The following is a 27,042-nucleotide window of genomic DNA, read 5'->3' on the forward strand; positions in this document are numbered from 1 at the left end:
ACTCTGGTTTCCTCCCACAGTTCAAAGACATGCAGATTAGGCTGATTGGCGTTTCCAAATTGCCCATAGTGTGTAAATGAGTGTGTGAGTGAGTGTTTGTGTGTGTGCCCTGCGATGGATTGGCACCCTGTCCAGGGTGAACCCTGCCTCGTGCCCTAAGGCTCCAGGCCCTTTCGCGACCTTAAATACAGGATAAATCGGTCTAGACGTTGAGTGAGTGAGTTTTCAGGGATTTTTTCCCTTCTATCCAAGTTTCACCCATCAATTCAGCCCAACCCAGTTGCCACTCACCAGATGGCTCTCCCCATCACATACCCGCTAGGATAAAATCAGTGAGGATGAAGATTAGTACATGTTTCCTTTGATCCACATGAAGCTAACATCCACATTCTTTCGAACATTGGTACAAAAGACCAATCGAGAGCTATCCGCCCACTTCCACATGCATGAGTTTACATGCTCTTGATCGCCTAGTGTTACAGTAGTTAACAACGGAGAGAGTATACCACCCTACCCACTCTGAGACTCCCGAGCCATGGATGATTGTGACATCAGGATTCGAACTCGTGATATCCCAACAATAGGGCTGATGACTTTCTGCCGCGCCACTCAAGGAGGCATTAAAGGAGTAGCTAGGATTGGTCCGAAATTTAAATACGTTTAAAAGTTTTGAGTCGGTTGGTTTTCTGGTCTTTTCTCAAGAAAGAAAAACAAGTCACTTCTTGTTATTCAGATGTGCTGAATAGAAATTGGGGTGAAAAGCACAGGAGCAGTCCATTAATTCCATTATTTGATGTCTAAAACATTTTAGTAAGACATCCCAGTATTAGCTTAAGGCAGTGGTGTGCAAAGTGGTCAGGCGTCTCATGCTGTTCTTAATCTGGTATATCAGTAAAGAAAGGGAAGGGGTCAGCGCAAAACTGGGGTACTGCGCACACATAATTAAGGCCATCCTATATATTTCTCTCGTGGTGCTCAGGCCTGACTTTCTTCTTCAGATGACCAGAGTTAGGTGCACAAGCGTGCCTTTGTAGTCATTCTGTGCACTGATTTATTTTTTTGTCCTCTATCATTCTTTCTTCTCTTATTGTGTATCTTGGCAGCACATTTATAATTTATTAAGAAAAGTCAAGTATATAGTGCTGGGTCCTAGCCCTCCATACTGCACATTCATAATGAATCAGCCTGCCGGTGAATTAACCTTCAACCTTATTGTTTTTTTAACCCCAGAGACGTGTTTCTTGCTAGACAGAGACTGGGCTACAGGTAATGATCACACTGAGATACTTCAGGACACTGACTCAAACCTTCAACCCTCCTTCCCCTAAGTGATATGTGGATATAAATGAAAAAAAAAACCGTTTTAGATTTGGAATTGGAAAAAAAATAAAAGTGGAATGTTGCCTGGTTCTCTTATGGGCAAGGAAGCAACACTCTGCCTGTTTTATTATTTTTGTCTTTTATATCGTGGACGGAATCCTATTTAACAGCCAACTCCAACAAAAGATCCAGTATCCAGCATGGTGTCCAAATACCAAACCCCTGACTTGGCCTACTGCAGTTTTCTCGTTTTTTTGTAGTTTGAGATTTCCTGCTCTTAAGTGCACCAATGTTTCGATCTACTGTATTCATTACAGCAAAGTTCTGCGGGGATCCAGGAATTCCAGCCCATGGCTTCAGAGAAGGCCGCAGCTTCATCTACCAGTCGGAGGTGTCATTCAGCTGCAGCGCCCCTTATATCCCAGTGGGCAGCACAACACGCATCTGCCAGGCTGATGGCACCTGGAGCGGCTTCCAGCCTCGCTGCATAGGTACTCTCTCTTTCTCTCGCTCTGTCTTTTTCTCTTTTTCCTTTTTTCTCTCTTTCTCTAATACACACATATGCACAGTTTACATGATATATGGTATTGCACTTGTTACATCTTACCATTTAATCATTTATTCAACCGCTCATCAGTGTCTATTGAAAGCAATACAGGTCGCCGATGTTAAATGTGCTTTTAGTGGATACCTGCGTGCCTTATTATAAACCAAGGCAGACATCACGGTTAGATATTTTTCATTTCAAAAGCAAGTTTAAAACAACCTGATCTAATGAGGAATATCAGTGAGCGAGGTTGATGTGGGTGGATTTTGTTCAGTTAACTGTTTGGATTACACTTTATGTGTGAAACAGCAACAACATTTCATGGCTTGATTTCTCTCTGCTTTATTTTTGCCTATAATAGGAATCCGTAATACAGCCGGGCCAAAAATTCTTAGCAGACAAGTGAAAATGCTTCTGTGTTGCATTATTTTCTGATTTAATACAATAGATTTAACTACAAGCTATATTATTGACAACAACTTTGATGGAAAGGAGATTATCTGAAATGTTTACACAGATACACAGTATTTGTTGTGTCAGATTGTTGCTTTAATGAGTGTGTACTTGGCTCGAACTGACATGTACTCCACAAGTTTGTTTGATTTCGTTCATTTTAGATCAAACCCATTGAAGTGTCATCTCAACAGGCTTGAGGAAAGTCTGCCTTCTGTTTTATTTAAACCCCACAGAATTTTGGTACAACAAGATATCTGGTACAAAGATCTTTAGTCCTATAGTCTGTCCAAGTCTCTCATCTCCACATCTGTACAGTCTGCTCAAATCCAGAGGATTACAAAGCTTCATGATGCTAACACCACCATGTGTTTTTCATCTCATGGATCGCTACCAAGCCAAGCCAAGCCAAGTCTCTGCTGGAATTTAGGTGTAACTGCAGAATAAGAAACCTGCAATGCATTCTGGATGTTTAAAGTTTATTTTCTTAAAGACATTAATGACATATGGTAAAGTACAGCAAAAGTATTCACACCCCTTGAACTTTTTTCACATTTTGTCACATTGCAACCACAAATGTAATGTAAATGTATTTTATTGGGATTTTATGTAATTGACCAATTCAGCTAAATAGCCTGAATACGAATGCACATCACTCATTCTTTTCAGATTTTTATTTGTAAAAAAAAAAAAAAAAGTTTAAAAAACATTTATCATTTTCCTTCTACTTCACAATTATGTGTCACTTTAGCTGTTGGTCTATAACCTAAAATCTCAATGAAATACATTTACGTTTGGGCTTGTAATATGACAAAATGTTTAAAGGGAATGAATAATTTTGCAAGCTACAGTACCATACATCATATTGATGAAAAATCCAGCATAGACATAGTCAAGTGAGTAAGAAGTGAAATGTTCACACTGTTAGATTTTTTTTCTCCTCCTATTGAAAGCCATTAAAAATTACAGCAAATTAGCACCATGACTGCTGATAATACTGCATGTCACATACATTACAAGCTAAACATATTTCATTTCTTTCGACGTGTTTTTTTTATTTTATTTGGATGGTCCTTTAATGCTAACCATCAGCATCAGTCTTCTCATCATAAACACAAGAACATTACTGTTTCAGGTCACGGAGTGTCTGGCGATAAACACTGCCCACCTCACTGGCAGACCAGGTTACCGCAATTCCAGCAGACGAGCTGTGATTGTTAACTTGTTTCAGGAAAAAAAAAAAAAGAAATAACACTATTATGGAAAATTGTAATGGTATGTTTCTAAATTTGGTTCCAAGTAGAACCCTTTTGATTATTTGCCGCAAAATATATGTCCTTATCACCATTATCCAGGCGGGCAGAGAGTGCTGCATCAGCCTCGCGGTTTACACCATGACCGTCCGCCTGTGCTGTTTGTGTTGATAGTCGAGCTCCACTCAATGAACTCCATCAGGACAGGAAGCCAGTGCTGTGCTCTACTGACGCTCTCTCAGACCTGCCCAAGTCATTTCAGGCAGCCAGCTGTAAAGAAGCTGTGGATCTCACTCAGCGCAGGGATGAAGGGCAACCATATGTGGTGTGTGTGTTTGTCAGACTGAATACTTTTGATACATCAGCACACACACACAGCTCGGAGAGCATGAGCTGATTTTGCGATTTTAAAAGTGCCTAGAGTTCTCTGGATAGGTGTGACATTTTTAGTCTGCTTTAGCCTTGAGCTTTGATTACACTGCGCACGAGGCTCAGCTGGATACTGCTTCAACAACCATGAAGCTGAATTATGCTATACTTGACTCGGTAAACAAAAACATTGCTTGGAATATAAAATCAATTGCCTCTTGTCTGCAGCAATTTAGGATTTTACTCAATGGAACAAATTGTAGCAATTACTGACACTTAAAACATTTGCACAAATAACCGCTTATTGCTTTTCATTTCAACCTTTTTCGCTTAAGTACTTTATGCTAATCAGAGGGAAAGTAGGTGCGGAAGCTGATTCAAGCCTTCTCAGAACTAATTCACACTTTAACATGGAGTGTTTCTTCTCAAACACCGCATGCCAGTAAGTCCGAATTAGTCCCTCATTGGGTTTTTTTTGTTTGTTTGTTTGTTTGTTTGTTTTTTTAACTTACTTCCTTACATGAGGTCATGAATTTGGAAAGTTTTTGTGCTTGGTCAGTTTGTTTTTCACTTTTTTTATACAATAAGTTTAAGGAAGAGTGCAACAATATTTCGAGACGGCGACTCCCCCCCACAAACCCAAAAATAAATACATAATTAAAATGAAAAATCAATGCTCCCCTACTGCCACAGCAGGCCGGGTCCAGCGCTGCCCCAAAGAGCCTCCATGCTTTATTGATCAGGTTATTGTTGAGAAGAACAATATGATTCCTTTCAGTGGCTTTAGACGGAGCGAGCAGTTGGTTGATGAGAGGAAACAAGTTTAGATATGAAATGTGGCGCCGTAACTGGAAGAATTAAAAATAATTAATGAAATAATATTGATTTTTTTAAAAACTTTGCCACTGCAGGAGCTGACAGACTCGCCCCTCCGCAATCACAAATGTAGGATATGAAAATAAATACAAAGTAGGGGGGTCTCTAATGAATTATTTAACCTTTTAAGCAGATATGACTCATATTTTAAGACAAAATGTTTCATTTGCAAGATTATTAGCTGGGAAATCAATTTCCTCTGTTGAACTTTTAGACACTAGGTTAACTGTTTAATACATAACGAATACCCTGTTGATTTCACTATTGCATATATCCTAGTAATAAGGATTTAATGTTCTGACTAAAAGTTTTGTGAAAAGTAATTTAATAAATAGTGCTGTCAATCGATTAAAAATTTCGAACTAGTTAATCGGTGCAAGCTTTATTCATTACATAAACATCATTGCACAACGAAATTCTTTATTGTTTACGTACTCCAGCTTTGTAAGTAGGCTCGGGTCAGAGCACAGGGTCAGGTGTTATAAGGCATTCCTGGAGCAGACAGAGTTTACGGCCTTGCTCGAGGCCCGGAGGAGCCGGGGCTCCAACCGCTGACCTTATGATCAGTAACTAAGAGCCTTAACACACTGAGCCGCCACCACCAAAACAGATCCTCTGATTCGAAAAAATCAACAACTTAGAGCTTTAGCTGCCTGAGCCACCACTCCCACAGCTTATGTCTAATGTATTCTTGTAAAAATAGTTTTCCCCGGGTAACCGCATTGCAATTATGGAAAGTCATGAGGGTCAAACTTGGTCATATGATTAATTTGCATTAAAAAAATAGTAATGTGTAACAGTAACAGTGCGGCATTCGACAGACACCCTTCATCCAACTTTGTGCAACTTAAATGTTTATCTCATTACACATCTGAGCAGTAGAGGGTTAACACTAGAAGCGCCGCACCAGTGTCACCTGCTTATAACGCGGTTCAGCTGTCATTTGACCGCCTATTGTTTTGAATGGGAAGCTGCTAAAACACAATGATGGCTAGATGGCGCTTTCACCCAAAGCAAATAGTTTAGCTCCAAGATCAACTTGCACTTGGACAATGCGCCATTCATTCCCGCGTTGATAATCAGCAGTATCTTTTTTTCATATTCAACTGAGAAAACCTACTACAGAGTCTCTAAGGGGACAAGGGAAAAGGAAAAAAAACGGCAGAAAAAAAAAACAAGTCATGTTTTGCATTATAACCTAAAGTTTTTGGGTCTTTGCTAACGTTATTTTATATTCTAATGTTACTTTGCATTTGCTAACAGTACTTTTCTAAACGTCATCCCATGTCAACCCCTATATTTCTGGTGGTAAGTTAAACTACAATGATTCCAGCTAGCTGGTTAGTGAGGCATAGCCAGTACCTGAGACGTGCAGTTCCTCAAATGACCACTAGGAGCTGTGACTCAAATAGGACACACGCTGTATTATTATGCACAATTGTATGGCTCAATATAAACATGAATGGGGTTAAATAAAAACTTACCTTGGACAGTCGGTATTATTTGGAAATCTAGCTATGAAGACAAAAACTGTTTTTTAGACCATGCTGGCACTACAGGGATCGACTCACTTTTTTAAGACGGCAGAGATGATTTCCTCCTTTAGTTCAAAAGTTTAGTTTTTCAGGGTCTATTCCAATAGACTACTGACTGACAGATCAGCTAAAAGGAAAATGTTGTGGATCCATTTCTATTCTATCTGTATCTATTGCTATCTTGAGGCTCAAATGATAATAATGTCAAATTTCAAAACAGATTCAGGCTTTTGGTTCACCCTGTATACGCTGTGTGTAAATATATATATATATATATATATATATATATATATATATAAATAATGTGGCAGTGTCTTATTAGTATTAGCAGTGGGATCCAATCTCATGTACGTGTAAAGGCTAAGGGCATTTTCATCAGCCATATTTCATGATGCATAATTAACAAAGGCTCTTCCTGTTCCCTCAAGAATGACAATTATCTAATTATAACTCACTTGCTTATACTCCCCTAAAGATGGCGTTCTCCTGGCATCAATAAATGCATCGATAATTGTTTTTATTGAGTAAGTAATTGAATAATCGGTTCGAGCGTCACTGAAGAGAGTTGAACGGCCAACAAGGGTCTGATTTAGAAGTTAAGCTAAATATTTGGTTATAGCCTCGAGTGGCTTACAATAATAGACTATGTGGCCACACAGAGCATCTAATTAGTCATATACCTAATCATGATCACGCTTTGTCAGGTCTCCAGGGAGCTGCAGAGCGCTCCGTAGTGTCCTATATTAACCTCTTGTTACATGATGATGTCATTTAAAACAAGGAAAGGGTGACATTTTTTAATGTTTTTGAAAAAAAAATTATGGCACACGTGCACAACTCGGAAAACTAGAGCACAGCTGGGACAGACTGGACAGACTGTATGCTCATACTGTCACCTTTTCTCATCACTCTGCTGTTAAACTGACAGATTTCTCTCTCATGCTATCAGGAAAAGTATAAGAAGTAGGTCACCGTGTGTGTGAGTGTGAAATAATTCGTGTGGCTGGCATGCACATACCGCCTTTCTACATAGATCTTTACCAACACTCTCTCCTTGCCGCAGTCAAAGCCAGTGTTGCTGCCTCCCTTTGCGTGCATATCACACGTCTGATTTTGTAATAGGAAAGAAGAGTTTTTTTTTGTGTTTTTTGTTTTTTTTTGCTAGAAGGTATAAGCAGTCCCATTGCGTAAGGTTTCCGCGCTGTCCTGGCATTTGCACGCCTGCATTAAATCTTTGGTTTCTGCGTTAGCTCGAGGATGTGATCCACATCCCAATTACTGAGCAGCGCAGCTGGCTCTGAGACCCCCCCACCACTGCAGCAACATTGCCCCCTGCTGGGTCTCCACTCGCTATCCTATTTTTTCAAAGAAAAAAAAATCACCGTTTCTGCAGCACACACTTAAACACCGTCTCCATAACCATCACAATAAGCCAGACCCTAGCAATGTAGGAAAAACACCAGGGAGGGAGCAGTGCTGCATGCTTATGAGGACCATCTCTCGTTATGCAGCAATGATATTTCTGCTCCAGTTCGAACTCAAAGGGATGGGAAGTGACTTATGGAATCTTGATTTCTCCCTCTCTTTCATTCTCTCGCTCTATCTGTCTAAGTTTTCCTATTCTCAAATTCTCTCTCTTCTTATCCCTCTTTCTTATTTTATTTGTTCCCAGAACCAACCCGTACCACCTGTGAGAATCCAGGGACGCCTCGCTACGGATCCATGAACAGGACCTTTGGCTTCAAGGTAAAAAAAATCCGCAGCATTGAAATGACTCCTGCGGATCCGCTTGCACTCACTGAAGGTGAATTCTTCAGCCTTGATTGGTTTTCTATGCATGAGGCCTGTTTGCACCTGATCTACTTTAAGGCTTTGGAACATGACCCGGAGTCAGATGGCTTTGTGTGCGCATGTGCTTGGTGGCCGGGTGTCCTACAGTGCAAGCACAGCAGGACACACACAAGCCTTACTTCATTTCATGTCCTTAATGAGCAGAGAAATTAATTTGCTGGGAAAATGTTTGTGTTTGCTAATAAAATGGGTAATTATTACTGTAAATAGAATTAAATAAATTAATTAATAAATAAACAAAAATTAGAGGATCAAATATAAATGCTCGTGAATAAGACAAACGGAGAGCTTGTCTAAGAAACAGGACTTTTAAGGACTGCCCATAAATTCTGTTCAAACACAAATGAGCAAGACTGAGAAAAGGACTGTGTGACAATCAAAGGACAGAAATAAAGAAAAGATTTAGCTGAAACAAAACAAAGAAATACGTATTCATTTTACAAATGAGTGGCAATAAAAGAGACTGTACGTATATAAAGGCAAGAATTTCTTTTTTCTAGAGATGCACCAACATTAAGAATTCAACCCTTTAATGTAATGCAGGGGCCAAGGCATGGTGAGGCTTGAGAGGACAGCGAAATATCAGGCTTTCCTGCCTCATAAATCATCTCACTGGATCTACTGACGCCCTCTCACTAGACGGCGCGTAATGATATTGGAGTGCAGGAGATATTGTACCTTTCAGATAAGCAGTATTGCCTATGGCACATCAGCCAGGTTCATCGCCAGGAAGAACGTGTTAATCAATTAATGTGCTGAGCCCATGTGTCACTCTGACACGTGTTAATATTTCACTCACCCGACTCTGTCAGTCTAGTTAATGTCAGAGCTGCGGTATGCGTTTCACGAGCGTAACAGGAAGCACCAACATAAACGATCACATCGGGTAAATGGAGACCGTGGACAAGTCAGTAATCCAGGTGGCTGAGACAATGCTGATTCTGCGCTGTTAGAATTTTATTTGTGGTTTTATTGAGTAGGTTTAAATTTTTATATTTTTCATTATATACTCAGCAAAAAAGCCTTTCAACCTTTTTTACTTTCAGTAAACTTAATTTGTAAATATTTGTATGAACACTAAAAGAGTCAACACCATAAGACATAAACTAAAAATGTTTCACAATGTGTCCCTGAATGAAGGGAGGCTCAAAATCAAAAGTACCAGTCAGTATCTGGTGTGGCCACCAGCTGTTTGAAGTACTGCAGTGCATCTCCTCCTCATGGACTGCCTATTGCGGACAGTCTGAGCACTGATGGAGGGATTGTGTGTTCATGGTGTGACTCGGGCAGTTGTTGTGGCCATCCTGTACCTGTCACGCAGGTGTGATATTCGGATGTACGGATCCTGTGCAGGTGTTGTTACACATGGTCTTCCACTGCTGAGGATGATCGGTCACTGTCACCAAGCAGCTTTACAGAATCAAAGTGAAAATTAGGAAATGAGTATGAAATTAGAAATATATAAATCAAAATTATTACATTGATTCAGACTGATAAGCAAGGGCGAAGGTGGCAAGGAAAAACTTTCTGAGATGGCAATAGGAAGAAACCTTGAGAGGAACCAGACTCAACAAAGAACCCATCCTCATTTGGGTGATGTTCCATCCATCTATCCATCTGTAGTCCAACTAGGGACCGTGGAGGCCAATGGTGACCATTGTATTTATTCCCATTTTTACAACCGTGGTAGGACCTCCAGTCAACATTCAAACGCACATTCATACACACACAGAACCCACAATTTGGAAATGCCAGTTAACCTAATCTAATACCCAGAGTACTCTGAGGAAAACCCACCAAGCACGTGGAGAATATGCGAACTCCATGCACACAAACCCAGAGGAGGGAATCAAGGTGCAAGATGGCAGAGCTGACCACTAAGTCACCATACTGTGTGTAAGGCGGCTGGAAGTTAATAATATAGAATAAAGATGTAAGCTGGAGTCAAATAAAAATAATAAGGAGAGATGATCATAGGGCCAATACTGACCAATCACAGTTCAAGCTCTCTGCATGCAGATTGCGGAAGTGTCCCGAATGCAGGGGGGTAAAAAAACAGCAAAATCTACAGGCCTATATTGATTACATATTCAAGATTCAAGATTCAAAAAACTTTATTGAACACAGAGGAAAATTGATTATTCTTGGTTACAGTTGCTCACGGTAGTTGTTGAGTAGAAAGGAAAAGTAATAAATAACTACAAAAAAAATTAAGTCCTAAAACTTTAGAATACTATAAATGAATACAGTAAGTAAAACAGTAAGTACCATATTGCATATTGCATGAGTCCTAAAACAGTACCATATTACACACTAAACTTTTGAATACCTTAAATGAATACACTAATATTCTTATAATGTAATATAATAACTACTGTGTTTTAGCCTAGTAAATAAGGTTTCCTGGCAATTAAACAAGGGTCTTGACAAATAACAAATACACTGTTGTGTTCTTTGATCATGTTGGGCCTGCTAATGAATTTATCATTTATTTTACAGTACTGGTGCTGAAAACATCTTTGTACAGTATTATTGTGTTCCTGCAGTAGATTCAATAAGAAGTAGATAACAAGAACAAGCCTACTGAGCTACAGAAATAGGATGTCAGGTGGAGACATGGTCCAAAAAAAAGGGGTTCCAGCTCTCTTTGGCAATTAAAGCACTTGTAGATCTCTCCCTTGTATATCTTTACAAAACTGTCATAGATTAAGATACAGTACTGTCTATACCCAAGAATTACAAAATAAGGATGTAGCCTCCCGCAGCCTGGGGCCTAGAGAGAGCTGATTGGCCGAGTTCTCTCAGCGGGGTGGGATGACTGCTCTTACATCAATCGCAGCTCTATAGCCAATCATGGGTGTCTTTAAGCTCACACAAGAGGAAGGTACGGATAGCGCTGCCCTCTTAGTGTGTTAGCATTTCGAAAAAAGATGCGGTCGGCTGGCGTCACATGGTTCGAAGGAGAGCAGCCTTAAAGTGGGAGCCCCCAGTGACGGATGGGATTTGGATAGAACTAAATTAGGGAGAAAATCTGGGGGGAAAGAAAAAGAACTACAAAATCAATAAATATTCCAAGTGCTACTTTCAAAGCTTCTTTTCAAGGGGTGTTTTTAAATGACTTCTGCTCACTTGAGTGTGTACGGTGTTGCTTTCATGCTGCAGGTTGGAAGCATGGTGGCCTTCCAGTGCCAGCCTGGACACTTGCTTCAGGGCTCCACCACTCGTCTGTGCCAGGCTGATCTCACCTGGAGCGGCACCCAGCCAGAATGCATCCGTACGTGCAATACCCACCCCCTCCGGTTAACATTTGTATTCGACTTGTGAATATGTTTTTGAAATTACTGTATGTAAGTATGTTGCAAGATCATTTTTTGACTATAAAAAAAAAAAAGTGTTTCACAAACTCAAAAGAAAGTGTCTCAGCAGGTTTAGGTATTATTTGTGTTCTGTGATTGTGAGCTCCTGTTTCTCCAGCAGCAGGGTTTACATAAGAGTTAGTCATTTATCCTTCGTAAAAAAAAAAAGTAAAAATTTTAAAAAAGGGCTTGGCTTCTGCAGAGTAAAAAAGCATCATTATATTTTGCTCCGTGGTACTCACAGAAGCAGCAACAGGAAACTGAGTTGAAAAATGTTCGGCGTTTTGAGATGACAGTGGGTGTCCTGGGTTATGTGCGGTTATGTAAGAAATCTGTCCTTTAAACCCAGGCTTTCAGGATAATACAGTCCTTATTCCGGATGTAAAATTGAATTTAAAAGGCATATTGCTTATTAAGCCGGAGCAATAAAATGGAACAGAAATAAAGAACGTTATTTGCTTGGTAGGCATTTTTTCAGTCTGTAAAGTAGTCTAGAAAACGCTGACTGAGTAGTTAGATCTAGTGATACAAGATTTTGGCCGCTGTTGCTTGTTTGATTTGCCTTCACCTGCGGATTAAGGCCTTCTTTGGGTTAAAGGTCTGATTTAAACAGATCGATGCACGGTGAGACTGATCTCCTTGAATTTTGCATAATTTCCAAATTATTTGTCTTTAAGGTTATCGTCAGTGATTTCTCCAATATAAAGCTATCCATGAATATTAATTCTAAGTACAATGAAAAGATCAAGATTAGCATACTGTTCCCTCATCAAACGCCGCAGGATTTGGTCAGATGGCCGAGCTGTGACCTTGCAGATTTAGGGAGCCTTCACTCAGAACTCCTCATGAGTACAAGCCCCAAAATGAGCAGCATTAAAACAGCTTGGAGTGACTGTGTTGGAAAAAGGAAACAGCTGCCTCCCAATTTTGTAAGACAGATTGCCATTCAGCCCAACCATTTCAGAAGCTAATTACATTTTGTTTCATATGTGACTCCCCCAGTGCACTGTCATTGTTTTGCAAAATTGGGAGATTGAGCAATGGGATAGCTGTAGGGGGAAAACCAAGTTTGCGGCACTTTAATTGTATGTGATTAACTTGTCCTGTGATTAAATAGCCTTTGTATGTTTTGGAGTAATCATAGCATTTTTTGTGTTTTAGAATAATCATAATTTATTTTTATACTCGCGCACTGTAATTTTGCTTATCCAGTGCGTCTGACAACATCCAAAACAAGCCATATCTCATAATCAGCCTTATTTCCACTCCCTAGTTTAACCTTACTGCTTAATCGCTGCCCTTTGGGAGAAACAATAGTCAAATATTTTCCAAAGTAATTTCTAGTTTTATAGCACCTATTTAACCCTGCTAAGGGTTATCATTATTGCATAATTGACTGGGCCAGTACGAAACGTTTGAATGGATTACTGTCTAGTTACTGAAAGTAATTAGGTGTTTATTTCACAGCCGTACTGGTATATTAATCAGTGAAGAGTATCAAAGTGTTGAGGCAAATCTGGGTTACTTTTGATCATAGTGGAGAAGTGCTTGAGCTCCTCTGCTGAGTGACTGCATGTTGGCTGGTGCTTGATCTGCCAGTAAAGGTGTGCTTCATTCCTCTGGTGCATGCCAGTATACATCAAGGGCTGACAGCAGCGTTTCCAGCTAAAGGAATGGGTGATGGACTAAGATAGGAAAAGAGGGATGACTGGCAATGATGTTTCTTGTTTTAACCGGTATTGAGGGAGGAGATAGGATATTGCAAAAGTGCATTACCTGAACTCGAAATGAAGAACAGGATGTCTTTCTATCCTTCTTTCTTCCATCAGCCCATAGTTGTAAGCAGCCAGAGAGCCCACCGCATGTGGAAGTAGTGGGGATGGACCTTCTTGGCTACGGATACACTCTCATCTACACCTGCCAGAGTGGTTTCTTCATGTCCGGAGGTTCAGAGCATCGAGTCTGCAGGTCTGATGGCACATGGACAGGAAAGATGCCAATGTGTCGAGGTATATAATGTCTCCTTGTTTAATAGAACATTTACCATTAGAGCTAAACTTAAATTTGGCAACATTAAAGATGTTGGAACACTACTGTAACTGATGTTATCCATAGCGACATGGTCCAGTTTCAATCTGCTCTTTTGTTGGCACTTTTAGCATTGGAAAAGGGTCAGGATGCACAACCTGACAAAACAGTCTGTTCTGACACCTTTCCATCAGAACCAGCATGACCTTTTTTCAGCAATTTGAGCTACTCTCCAATTGTTTTGGACTACACAGGCCAGCCTTCGCTCCCCATGTGCATCAATGAGCCTTGGGCACCCATGACCCTGTCATCGGTTCATTGGTTTTCTTTCCTTGGACCACTTTTGACAGGTCCTGACCGCTGCTGACCGGGAACATCCCACAAGAGCTGCAGTTTTAGAATTGTTCTGACCCAGTCATCTAGCCATCACAATTTGGCTCTTGTCAAAGTCACTCAAATTCCTATATTTGGCCATTTTTTTTCTGTTTTTACTGCAATTGACCAAAAATTAAATTGGGACGCAACCGAAATTAAATAAATAGCATTGTCAGTATGAGTATAGCAGAGATGTACAGGTATGTGCTGCTTAATGTCATTAAAACTGGAAATAGACATCATGAAGAAAACCCTTCATCCTCAATCTCTGAGAGACACCGCTTAGCGGGATTATAAATCATTACAGTATGGAAGGTCCTGGTTCATGCAACATTGTGATGAGTTTCAAAACATATTTTCTTTAACTACACACATTTTCTGAACTAATGCACTCTCGAATATTTGCCACATTTCATGATCCTGTTGTCTTTAAAAGGTTTGGGTCTTTTTTTAAGGGGGAAAAAACATTATTGAAAGGTCATCAGCTAAATCTGGTTGCAATGGGATATTCTTATTTGGATAACGGAAAGGTCTAAATGAATTGCAGTCACTCAGTGTTACACGAACTTAATTCATTTTGATTTTCACACTTATCTACTGTACCAACGCGTGGCTGAGGGCCTTTTGATCCTCCTGTATAATCAGTTTACAGACTTTGCAGATGCAGTTTGAGACATTTGCCCTCGCTTATGTACAGCCCATTAAAGTAAACATTTGTATTATGTGTGGGGAAAGAAAAAAAGAGGTGTGATAAGAATGGTGCCTGCAGCGTGCTGTGATTTCCTCCCAGTGCATCCATGGCACCCTGCCTCTACTGCTGTGTGGGCACACAGCTGCACACTGCAGGTTTCCTCATAATTACTGCACACAAACAGATGTGAAAGGCAGCCAAAATAAAAGATTCAGTTCACGGTGTCCCACCCAGTCCTGTGCGAGGTCCGTTTATTATTTATCGCCCTCTTTTTCTGCATTTTTTTTGTATGCTCCTTTCAAAGAAAGGGAATATTTTTTTGTTGTTGCATGTTTGTAGTAGTGCTTGATGCAGTGTCAGTGTCACCTTCCGTAGCTTCTGCGTTTCTGTGATAAGTTTTTATTTTGCAAGACGCAGAGATAGGAGAGCTAGATGTTACAGCCCAAATGGCGCAAATCACAGGTTCTTGGAGCTCTGCCAGCACGAATGCTACTATCTGTGTGTTTGCATTTTGATGTAAAATGTTTTTTTTTTTGTTTGTTTTTTAAATGCTCTACTAATTTACATTTATTTATGCATATTCTAGCTGGTTCCAAACTTTCAGAGAAGCCTGTTAAGCCGGTCCCGGGTACACCGAGTCCCAAACTGAATGGTATGTATATAATAAAGTAATATAAAAGCTTAAAATGAAAACATTTTGTCCAGTATTACATTTCAAATGCTACAGAATGGAAGGCTGTGCATGTTAAACAGTTAAGTAACAGCTTAATATTGCAATTCTTCCGCTTTCCAGCGCACCAGTAGCTCAAACTCCTAGCTGTCCTTGATGTATTCTAGAAAGGCGTCCTTTGGAGGAAGGAGTGGCTAATAAGTAGGACAGTGGTTCCACTCAGTTTGATACTAAAGTGGACCGGGCCACTCGCGAACTCTTCTTGTGATAATCCTCCTCCTGTTTTTTTTTTTTTTTTTGTCTGACCTTCATCAGGCACAGCAAGGATCTAACACTTATGTGCTCGGTGAGCCAAGAAAGAAAGAAAGCCATGCAGCTGATCATTTGCAAACTTTTGATCTGTATGATGCAGCTGTTCTCAAGTGCTCTGGGATCAGGGCCCATTTATATGGTATGAGAAGTAATCAAGGATCTTTTTCGATTTGTGTCTTAATGAATAAAGTGTTATTAAAAGGAGGATTCTAATTTAGCACTCTTTTTGCGTAGTTAAAGCATGATAATTCTATCCAGTATTGATTCACAAGGTGTCAAGAAATGTTAACACTTTTTTGTGTTTTTTTTTAGGTTTTGTTACAGTTTAATCAATATTATTGCACAAGTAAAATCATAAAATTTAGCAAAAAAAAAAAAAACATTTTGTGCAAAGATCTCGAGGAAGTAGACAGTTATTGTCGACGTGTCATTTTCTAGCAGGGTGAATACATCCAGTTGTTGGAGCTACTGTACTGTACATGTTAGATACTGTATATGAACTAGACATAAGCATTATGTTTTAGTTTCAGTTTGTAGTCTGTTCCTGACTGTAACACAAAATATCCACAATGCAACTTTGCACATGCAAAAAAACAAAAATAAAAATCGGACTAGTTTGCACGTCACATTATTCACGTCACTGTGGAGATCAACCTTGTTGGTGCAATCTTTGAGCAAGGACACTCAAAGCAGAAGTATGAGATGAGCAGGGCGTGGCCACGTGGAAATCGGGTCTTCCCTCTCTGAGAACGACTGCAAGGTTGATTGTCGGAAAAAAAGCACACCTCTAATTTAGTACCACATTGCAGTTAGTAAAATCATTCATAATACTGTGACTATGTATTTTATATCTATTGTTTCCATTTTGTTTGCGATCATTACAAGTCATTTAAATCTAGTCTCACACGAAATAGCCTTGACTCCCAAGCCATCAGGTCCCTAGCCTAGGAAAAAAAAACAGGAAAGAAAAAGAGGAGAAAGGGGCAAAAGATATAGCTATGCACCTGTGCTATCTGAATAAAACATTAGAGCGAAGTTAGAGCAAAGGGTTTTTTTTTTCGTTTTTTTTTTTGGTGGAGGGGCGCTGAAGGGAAGGTCGCCTAGGGCACCGTATTACCACACTATAGCTGTCACTCACTTCAGGTGACTGTTTAAACTTGATAAAGCTTTTGATGTTTTCTGATTGGATTAGTTTTAGATTCATACAATACAATAAAGCAATTTCTAGTCTCTCTCTTTTTCAATTCACTAGATATTTAATCATAATTCTTCAATCTCATATACTGTATCTATTCATTTTTTTTCCAATAGTATTTTTTTATCTTTATAGCCAGTTTGTGAATTATTAACCTTTTATACAATATACAGACATTTATTTACACACCTACAGTTTTTCCACTGAGACTTAATTCACTTTAAATCTGTTTGTATGCACAGCTGCATGAACTGCTTTATTTTTGTTAAAGCTTAATGACTAATCCTCTCTCCTTGTTTGTTTGTTCTCTCAGTCCCAGATGATGTATTTGCTCCGAACTACATATGGAAGGGCTCGTATAACTACAAGGGAAGAAAACAACCGATGACTCTGAGCATCACAAGCTTTAATACAACCAATGGTAGAGTTAATGTCACGTTAACTAGTAGCAACATGGAGCTCCTGCTTTCAGGTTGGTTCTTCTGCAAGATTATACCCCGAAACCTACTCTTTACAGCGGTACCTCGGCATACGAATTTAATCCGTTCCAGACGTGGGTTCGTATTGCAGAACAGACTTTCCCATAGGAAATAATGTACTGTAGATGGAGCCACCCAAAGATATTATTTATCATTAAGAATTCCTCCTGGCACCGGCTGCTTTACAAACCAAAATGAAAGCGGCTCCCTTTTCTTCTTGCTACCATCCTTGGTAACCTTTTTGGGACCCATGGTGCTGTGTCTTCACTAAATCTCCCAACAAAATGCAAAAAAACCCACAAAAAAATACGTAAACGTGCTTGGCTTGGCTTCCGGACGTAAGCGCAACGTATCTGGCGTTCTAGTTCGGCTGGGTTTGTTCGAAAAATTTATTAAGGGGGGGCATTTGTATGCAGAGGTACCACTGTATTGTCATTTCTGATGATTGAAAAGAAAAAAAATAAATAAAAAGCTTTAAGTTAACAAACAGAACTCCAGAAGAATGGTTGTCACCCGTCAATAGAGTGTGTGTATAAATTAAACAATGCATACTGTGATTCAACATTTCCATTCCAGCAACTTGAAAAAAAACTATAATTCTCAAACATACTAAATTTAAAATATCGTATATATTCTCAGAAACGAGAAGTTATTGATGCCTCTAATGAATAATACAGAAAAAAAGCAAACAAATTGTCATCCTTGAAAAAAAATTAATAATAATATGACAGGCTTTCAGGTTTTCATATGTGTTTGCCCTCGACTTTTTTTTTTTTTTTTTTTTACTGTCCTGGAATGCAGGCACTCGTTATTTGAAATGTTAAGTTCTTTTGTCATTCATCACCAAGGGAAAATATAAAGAGCTTTCAACAGACAAGTTTCTGATGGTTGCTTACCAGCAAATGTAAGTGAATCTAAAATGCATAAGTAGAGTTAAGAGCATCATTCGGAATTGTAAAACAGATTGTTTTTCTACAAGTGTTCTCCAGCCTTGATGGAAACTAAAGCTAAAGCTCAGTGGGTCTCATTCTCTACAAAGTAAGGCGGGATCACGTACGGAGCGTGTTAGTAATTTAGCAACAAATGTTTTGCTGGAATATATTTAGTTTTGCTCATATAATATGAGGTTCTAATCATTCTGAAGTCGACTTTCAGGCGATATTCAAATGTTTTAGACTATAATTATAATAGTAATAGTTCAATTACTCTGCACGCAATTGTTATTCAGTAGCATGTCGAATTCTAATAACGTTTTTAGCGTGGCGTGCCTGTACAGAATTCTTTATCTGTTTTGCATAAAGCATGGCATGTTTTCTTTCCTGTTAATGACGCTATTTAAGTGCTTCAGTTCAACAGTTAAACCTACTCTTCTACCGTGTTCTTATGAAATATTCATGCTATTTGAGAGAACTTTGACATTTTCCGCCATCATTAAACTTAATCTGTCTCGCTCACCTTTCCGAGTTCCATCTCTGGCACCGTCGTCACATAGTCAACTCTGACATCCTTTGCATTCTTTAATGAATCGCAGACATTTCGATTTAAAATGATCACGCTGCTACCGGTAATTACACAGATCACTATTCATACAGTACATGAGAGGTCCAAAAATTTCAAAATACTCTAGTCAAAAGTTGAATTTTGGTGGAAGTTAATGTAGAAGCAGCAGACTTGATTTTTGCCGTAGATATAACAAGCTCTTTTTAGCAGGTGCATGTGAGCCCGCTTGCTGTTTGCTGTATTGCTGTTTTTTATTGCTTTTGGGTTAATAACAGTGTGAATAGGAGAAGCAGCCAGATGTTGTAACAGAACTGCAGCTGCAGTATTTGGTCATATTGAGATGACCGTTTCTCTCTCTCTCTGCCTCTGGATACAGGTGTCTACAAGAGCCAGGAAGCGAGGTTGATGCTGCTTGTATATGACGTGCAGGCATCCTCTACCACCACACTAACCAGGATGAAGGAAGAACAGTGGTCCCTAGATGGTTTTGTAAGAATGCAGCACTAAAAAAAATTATGACATACTGAAAATTGCATTTTAGTCTTTAGCAACAAATTTATTATTGAAACATTTCGTGTGATATTTAAGCAAAAAGTTATTATATTCTATACCAGTTGACCCTTTCTGAATATCCCATTTTTGATAGAACCCTCTTGTTTTTAACTTGCACACAGGTCTCTCCAGAACCCGATGGTACCACCTATGTCTTTCAAGGCTTTATACAGGGTAAAGACTATGGCCAATTTGGCCTGCAAAGGCTAGGTAATGTATCATGTTTCTATATATATTTTGTATTATATACAGCGGTACACCGGCATACAATTTTAATCCGTTCCGGAGGCGAGTTCTTCAGACAAAAAATTCATATTGTGAAACGCATTTTCTCATAGGAAATAATGTAAATGCAGATAATCCGTTCCAGGCACCCATAAATATTACCAATATTACTAATTTCCAACACTATAATCATATTTTAGCATTTAAAAACAATCAAAACATTTAGAAAAGACCTGTAAATAAAAACATGTAAAATATGAAATAAAAAGACATTAAACCTCACTTAAACTTAATTTATGATTCCTCTTGGCACCGGCTGCTTTAAAACCCAACCTGAAAGCGGCTCTGTTTTCTTCTTGCTACCATCCTTGCTAATATTCTTTGGACCCATGGTGCTACGTCTTGACTAAATTCTGCACAAAATGCCCAAAAAAAAAAATATGTAAACTTGCTTCATTTGGCTTCCCACTGACACAAACAAGTTTTGAACAGCTCCTGGACGTACACGCAACTTAGCCGGGGTTTAAGTTCAGTCGCATATGCTGAAAATGCTTCAAATGCAGGGGCAGATTTCTTATAAAATTTCAGTTCTGAAGATCTGAACGTTCATCTGGATCTGAAATCTGGGCGTTCGTATGCCGAGGTACCACTGTATTTGGATTATTCTATTAATATTACCAAAATAATAAAATATTATGTCATATAGAATTTCAGGGACGAAAAACTGAACCTGCGGATTTGAACCTGCATATCTATTATTATTATTCACATTATGACTTCTTAGTCTTAAATCCTTGCGTGTCTGCAATCTCAGTCTTGCACTCGAATTCAGTTTGCACTCCGAACACTCGCTGATGAGATGATCGCTCAGTTCTCCGAGTGTCATGGCTGAGAGGTGCTTCAGGGCAATTAGCATTGTTTTAATGACTGTTTTTAGAAGGTTTAACATGATTGAATTGATGAATGCTATAATATGTTTTGGTTTCTTAGTCACAACTCAGGCATCTGTACCCTAATGAGAATCATAGATGAGGATGTAAAAGAGCATTTAGAAATGCACTCTTTGCATACATTACCAGTTCTTTATGGTTCATTGGGACATAGTATGTGTGTTTGAGATGGCTGTAGTTTAGGGATTCTAGTTTTATAAGCATGCATGTGTATAAAACGTCTGATGTGGTTCATTTAGTCATATGCAGTTATGTAAATTATTTAGCTGAATGCAAAAACTAAGAGGTCAGAAAAGGAAGAGTTAAAAAAAAAATTATAGACTTTTTTTTTTTTTTACATTTTATTTACCCTCTTTGGCTTTTTGGCAGAATTTATGACTTGGATTATTGTTTTGGGCATAGTTTATTCTTTAAGCACTACATTCAAACCAGTCAGAAATGATGATGTAAAGCACCATTATGAACCAGAACATAATTACTCGAAAGGATCATATTTCTAGCCCCAAACTATTCATTATTAGTCAGACACTAAACAGGAACTGTTTAATTTTCAGCGGCACGACGACTTAGTGGTTAGCACTGTCACCTTGCTCCTCCAGGGTGCGGGAGTCGCAGTCTCCTGAGACAGGCTCCAAGCCCCCCACAACCTTGTATACAGGATGACATGGTATAGACGATGACTGAGTGATGGAGTGTTTAGCTGTCCTCATTCACTTACTGCTAATCTCGATTTTTATAAAGGAGGAATGTACCTGACAAGCTTTAGTCGCATCCCAGTGCCCTATACTGTACACTATATTAAAGTTAGTGTGCAAATTAAAATACATGCAATAAAATCAAAACCTTAAAATTGCCTTTGTGTTTTTTTTTTTTTACAGCTCAGAGAGCTAAACACCCTAAAGATTTATAATAATTAGGTCAGGGCACAAGAGAACTCAGAAGCAAAGTTTCTGTTTGGAGAAAAGAGTTATTTGTAACAACAAGAACAGAACAGTGCCTCCTTCCTCATCCCTCGGCTTACCGGCAAAGTTTTGTTCCGTGTTTTATTGTGTGGAAAGCTACAAGAGTGTTTTGATCCTGTTTTTCTATTTTTCGCCTCCCACAGGTTTGAACATGTCGGAAAGTAATAACTTGTCAAATACACCGCATGGTACGAACAGTAGCTCTGTGGCCATAGCAATCCTTGTGCCTTTTTTTGCCCTGATTTTTGCAGGCTTTGGATTTTACCTCTACAAACAGAGGTAAGTGCGTGTGTGTGGTGAAATTTGCATTTACATCATAGGTTGTCCACAATATTACCACTGTGAGCATGAAACATTTGTATTTTTAAGTGGAGCTTTCTGACGATCAAGCTTGTCATTTTAACCAAACGTCCCTAAGAGGTCTATTAATGGAAAGATTATCCAAAACAAAAACTCTGGGAAGTCAGAGAAAGGCTTGTTGAATTTCAGCAGAGAGTTTAAGACTGTACTGCAGAGTGACTGGGGAAGATTGCTCTCACTTATGAGTCTAGGTTCAGTGTCCTGCCCTTTACTCAGTGTTTAAAACCCTTAAAACCCAAGCTGCACTTCAGTGGACGATAAGTACAAAACAAAATAACAGATGCAGAAACAAAACAATCAAAAGATTTTGTTTTCAGTTTTGTTATTTTGCTTTAGATTCTTTTTTTCCTTCAGTTTTGGTTTTGTTGGTTTGTTTTTTGGCTTTGTTATTTCGCTTTTGAATTTGCTATTTAGTTTTTGTATTTGTTATTTTGTTTTCAGGTTTGTTACTTTGTTTTCGGTTTTGTTATTTTGCTTTTAAATTTGTTATTTTGTATTCAGTTTTGAGTTTTTTTTTTCTGTTTTGTTATTTTGTTATGCACTTCTCTGTCACCATACTGCACAGATCTGTGCCAGCAACTTAGCATAGGTCAATGGCGATAAAAAAAATATAAATATATGTGCTTATATGAAAGCCTTGCTGGTATAATGGAAGTAACATGGAGGCTTCAGACATCAAACTGTGCATTTGGGTATAAATATATGTCGGGTTGAAAAAACAAAAATTATCATTACTATCATAACGTGTAAATTTTACCACTACTGGAATATGGGAATGACATGGCAAAAATGTAGAACTTTTTTTTTTTTTTTTTTTTTGGTCATAGCAACAACCGAAAACAACTACAGTATAAAAACATGTGATCATGTATATTTGTGTTATCTATTTGCCTATGTGACCCATTCTTTAATTTCTTACTCAGGTTGGTTAAAATAAAATTAAGTTTTTGCCTATTTTGTGCTGAAAAACAGGATATTGCACTCTATTCTGCACAATCCTGAACCCTACATATGTTTATTAAATAACAGCAAAACAAAACATGTCTAAAATGTTCTGTGCTTTAACGGCTACATTTACCTCATATACTTAGTAGACGTGTATTAATGAACAGTTTTGCACTGAAGCTTTGTTTTGTCTAGGATTAATCCCCTTGTCTGTATCTTTTATTGTCTTTTAAAAGGACTACCCCTAAAACTCAGTACACAGGTTGCTCGGTTCACGAGAACAACAACGGGCAGGCTGCCTTCGAGAACCCCATGTACAACACCAACGCAAAGTCCGTGGAGGGCAAAGTCGTCCGTTTCGACCCCAACCTAAACACAGTCTGCACAATGGTATAATGAGGACCACCGTACACAAATAACACTGTTGGGGTTTTGTTTTTTTGATTGTTTTTTGTTGTTTTTTTTTATTTTTATTTTTTTTTAAACAAAGCTTTTGTCATTTTTAACAAGCCTACTGGATATAATGTTGTCCCAGGCAGGGATGTATTTCACTGAGACTGGCAGAGAACATCTAATGGATGCACTGTTACCCTTCCTGTGATATTTAAAGCACACTCTTCAGGAACTGTGGTTTGACCATGTGCATCTTCAGAGGACATGGAATATAATGATGGGTATATGAGTTATTATTAGTATTATTATTATTATTTTTTAAATCCACCCCTTAAAAAAGATCTTCACAGTCTTCACAGCAGAAAGCGTGGAGAGTTCTACGGCTACTCCGTTTGCACTCTGTGAGTGCTTCTTCACACTCAAATGGGTCTTTTTTTAAGGAAAAAGGGATCTGAAAATCCAGTCGCGTATATACAAGGATCAGCCACCTTCTATATTTTTGTGCTATGTACCACATGGGAGAAAGTGAAGGTTGAAAGCATTTATCGAGAGTTTATAAAGAAATTATTAAAGTGTGCTGTTGGTATTGAAGGAAATAAATATTTGTTGGATAATTCTTTGGTGATAATGAGACTTTTTTTTTTCTTTCCCACCTCGATTTTCTAATATACATTCGCCCTTAGCTTTTAGTTCTCTCTGTGTACATTTGTATCTTACTTTGAGATGGGATGTGACGTTTTACGATGAGAAAGCAGAAGTGTGCGAGGCTGACATTTTAACTGTGTAACGCTGGCTTTTTTTTTCTTCTTCTTCTGCTTCTTATTATTATTCTCCTGCTGTTTTTTTTTTTTTTATAACTCGGTTTCTCAGTTCAGTTTTCTGTGTTGGTTCACAACTCCATGACCTCTCAGACAGCTGTCAGCGTTTTGGACCTGAAGTCTGCAGATGGTGTTACAAGCTTATTGTCCTGATTGTTCCTTTGATGGGAAACGTGTCATCGTGCCCCATCGTGTTTCGGCTAAAAAAAAAAACGGTTCGTTTACTCGGTTTCATCATCTCATTTGTATGATTGCAATCGCTGGTATGAAAATTTGTATAAAATGAAATGCACTTGGCATTTGTACCTAGATTTTTATACAAACTCAGATTACATTTACATTAATTAGCATGCATGAGTTAAATATGTAATGTGGCAGCAGTGACATGTTTATCTAGTCCATATGGGCCGAGGAGCACTGTTCCGATTCAGTCTGACATTGACATGACATAAATATTCATTAAGCGCAACTTGACGTTATTACGGCTCCGGCGCATAATCGATTTTACTCGGATCTGGTTTTAAACACACTTTAAATTTCCACTTATCAGTTCAGACACACAACTGCTGCATCGCAGTCCAATTCGAATTAGATTTTTTTTTTCTCGGTGCCATAATCTCATAGTTAAACCCCTGCTCGACGTGATCGCATCAGGGTCAGACTTACCTCAGTTCCGTGCTTCCAGGCCCTCAAGCTGTGAGATTCATTCCAGTGCCTTCTAACGTACTGTACCTCTCATCACATTCTCCCTGACCAACAGGCCCTACTAGTGACTCGAAAGATTTCAAACACGCTGTTGAGAAAGCTGCAGACTTCAGCAAGCCGATTCTGACATGACTGTCCAAAAGTCCCTAAAATCGAACAAATCAATCTGTGATCTTTTGAGCATCTGTTTTTTTTTTTTTTGTTTGTTTGTTTTGTTGTTTCCTTGCTCAGCATCAGGCACAGGGATTCTGCAGCATTGCACCTCATTTACATGGTACTCTGTACACTTCCGGAGCTTCTTACCATTGTAGCTTAATCAACTGGTGTATTTTCGAACATGGCTGGTTTCTACATAGTGCCTACCAAAAAGTAAAACACAACACACGAGCCAGGTCTGCTGCTTTCCCTTCTTCTCATTGTTCAAACTTTTTTTTTTTCCGTCGGTCTCTTTTCTACAAACTGAAAATTTGTGTATCCAAAAATATTTGGACACGCCTTGTCCTGCCCCTGGAACTCCTGCTCAAGAGGTCGTAACCCCTCTCGACGTGAGCTGAGCTGAGCTGATCACCCAACACCCCCTCCCCCACTCCCCTCCCTGGCCTTTCTTTTCTGTAACGGACTGCAATAAAAGAAGACACCCAAACAATCAAGGAACTCTTTCCAATCGAGAAGATGAATATTTGCAGTACAGATGGGAACTCCCTCTATGTTAATGCATTAAGAATAGATATATATAAAAAAAAAAAGGAAAGAAAAAAAAGTGTTTTTTTTTGTAAAGAAATATATTTTTATGGGAAAATTATTTGTAAAATGTATGAATCTATTATGTAAATTTTCAATGCAATGTAAGATTAAAAAAAGGCTCATTCCTTTTGTAACGTGTGTTCCTTGTCCTCTTCTGGTGACATGCACGTGCCTGGGTTCGGTAATGCAGAATTAGATGTGACATTCGAACTCTAAAGGGAGTATACAGCGTTTATCGTCGACATCATCGAGTTGTTTAGTCACACTACTAATTTCTTCTCAGCGGCACACGAAGATGCCAGTAAATGGCATCGTGATCGAGCAGAAACAATTACAGTTTAAGTTTAGCATTGCTCTGATGTCTGAATGTGACTCTTTGACTGACACGTTCCGTCTCAATCGGATGCGCCGCGAGCAGAAACGAGAAGCTCCAAGACTCCCTGCTGGTTCGGCCTTTCTCATTTCCCTTTGACTCAGCCTTAATTACTCTGGCAGGGCCCGCAGCAATAAATTGTATCCCTGGCTCCACCTGTGACAGCTTGGATTGATCCATCAGTCATGTGATGACGTTTTTTTTTTTTTTTGCTGAGCTCATAAATGACCAAATGGAAGCGGTGTATGCACTGAGAGCTACACATGGACCGGGATTCAAATCAGCAAGCTCTGGAGCAGAGCCAAGTCCGTAAAAACGGCTTGTACGGGATAGCTGAGAATTAATAGACGCCTGAGTTAATGATATCTGGAAGCGAGTACGTATACGCAGGTTAGGTGTTTTGCTTTTTCCGTGATGCTTAACCACAAAAAATCGGCTTAAACAAAACAGACTGTGTCAAAGGAATGATTATGTGCAAACGTAACTTGCATACTGTTTTAAATGCGGCCCTTCTCGGGTTTTTCGGCTATATGCAGCATTCGGGGGAAAAAAAACTAATAACAAAGGAAGAAATAGTGATGACGAAGCACATTTGTGCAAGCACTGTATATTTAGAAAGACCTAATAGAAACGTCTGATAGCGTATCGAATATTGATACACAACTCCATTTGAAAGACAGATTGAGCAAAATTTTTTTTTTTATTAGCAGTAAAGAAATGGGCTTTCCATCAGTCTAGGAGGTTATGCAACATATGAATTCAGCATCTTTGTGCTGATGAAATATAAACAGGGTCACACCTTTAAAAAAAAATAAAAACTATTGTCCTGGATATTTTGAATTTTGAAGACAAACATGATGAATTTAAGCCGTGATGATTTTTCATCCTCATTCAGAAGTCCGTCGATGGTCTTTCTATGAAATCGCAGCACCTCAAACGTACGCCGGTTGACTGCGCGGCATACATGTTAGCATGCACATCCTGTGTTGGACAAGGAGACTGAGGAGCTGCCCTTCCTTTCATCTCTCCACTGGCGTATTTCAGTCTAAACACATCACAGCATGGCATATTCGATAGAAGCTGATTTGAAGTCCTACTTCAAGATCAAGGTTTATGGTAATGAATGTTTCGCCACTGTAAACCTGGAGGTGCGGCTGTAGATCTGGCAAAGATCGTATTTAAATTAGACACTACGGAGGAATGTC

At 39.0% G+C, this 27,042-nt stretch overlaps 1 protein-coding gene across 1 annotated transcript in view; it reads left to right on the forward strand.

Annotated features, from left to right (window-relative positions):
• Window positions 1–25,511, forward strand: part of csmd3b (CUB and Sushi multiple domains 3b) — a 553,034-nt gene extending 527,523 nt beyond the window's left edge. The window contains exons 61-70 of the mRNA XM_053491539.1: window positions 1,638–1,811; window positions 8,026–8,099; window positions 11,367–11,478; window positions 13,390–13,569; window positions 15,241–15,306; window positions 17,145–17,303; window positions 19,187–19,299; window positions 19,485–19,572; window positions 21,643–21,778; window positions 23,041–25,511. Of these exons, the coding sequence (XP_053347514.1) occupies window positions 1,638–1,811; window positions 8,026–8,099; window positions 11,367–11,478; window positions 13,390–13,569; window positions 15,241–15,306; window positions 17,145–17,303; window positions 19,187–19,299; window positions 19,485–19,572; window positions 21,643–21,778; window positions 23,041–23,200 (1,262 nt within the window). The 3' untranslated portion in view covers window positions 23,201–25,511. The remainder of the gene's footprint in view (window positions 1–1,637; window positions 1,812–8,025; window positions 8,100–11,366; window positions 11,479–13,389; window positions 13,570–15,240; window positions 15,307–17,144; window positions 17,304–19,186; window positions 19,300–19,484; window positions 19,573–21,642; window positions 21,779–23,040) is intronic.
• Window positions 25,512–27,042: the final 1,531 nt, after the last annotated feature.

The sequence above is a fragment of the Clarias gariepinus genome, chromosome 3 (assembly GCF_024256425.1).
Source record: "Clarias gariepinus isolate MV-2021 ecotype Netherlands chromosome 3, CGAR_prim_01v2, whole genome shotgun sequence".
NCBI classification, from domain to species: domain Eukaryota; kingdom Metazoa; phylum Chordata; class Actinopteri; order Siluriformes; family Clariidae; genus Clarias; species Clarias gariepinus.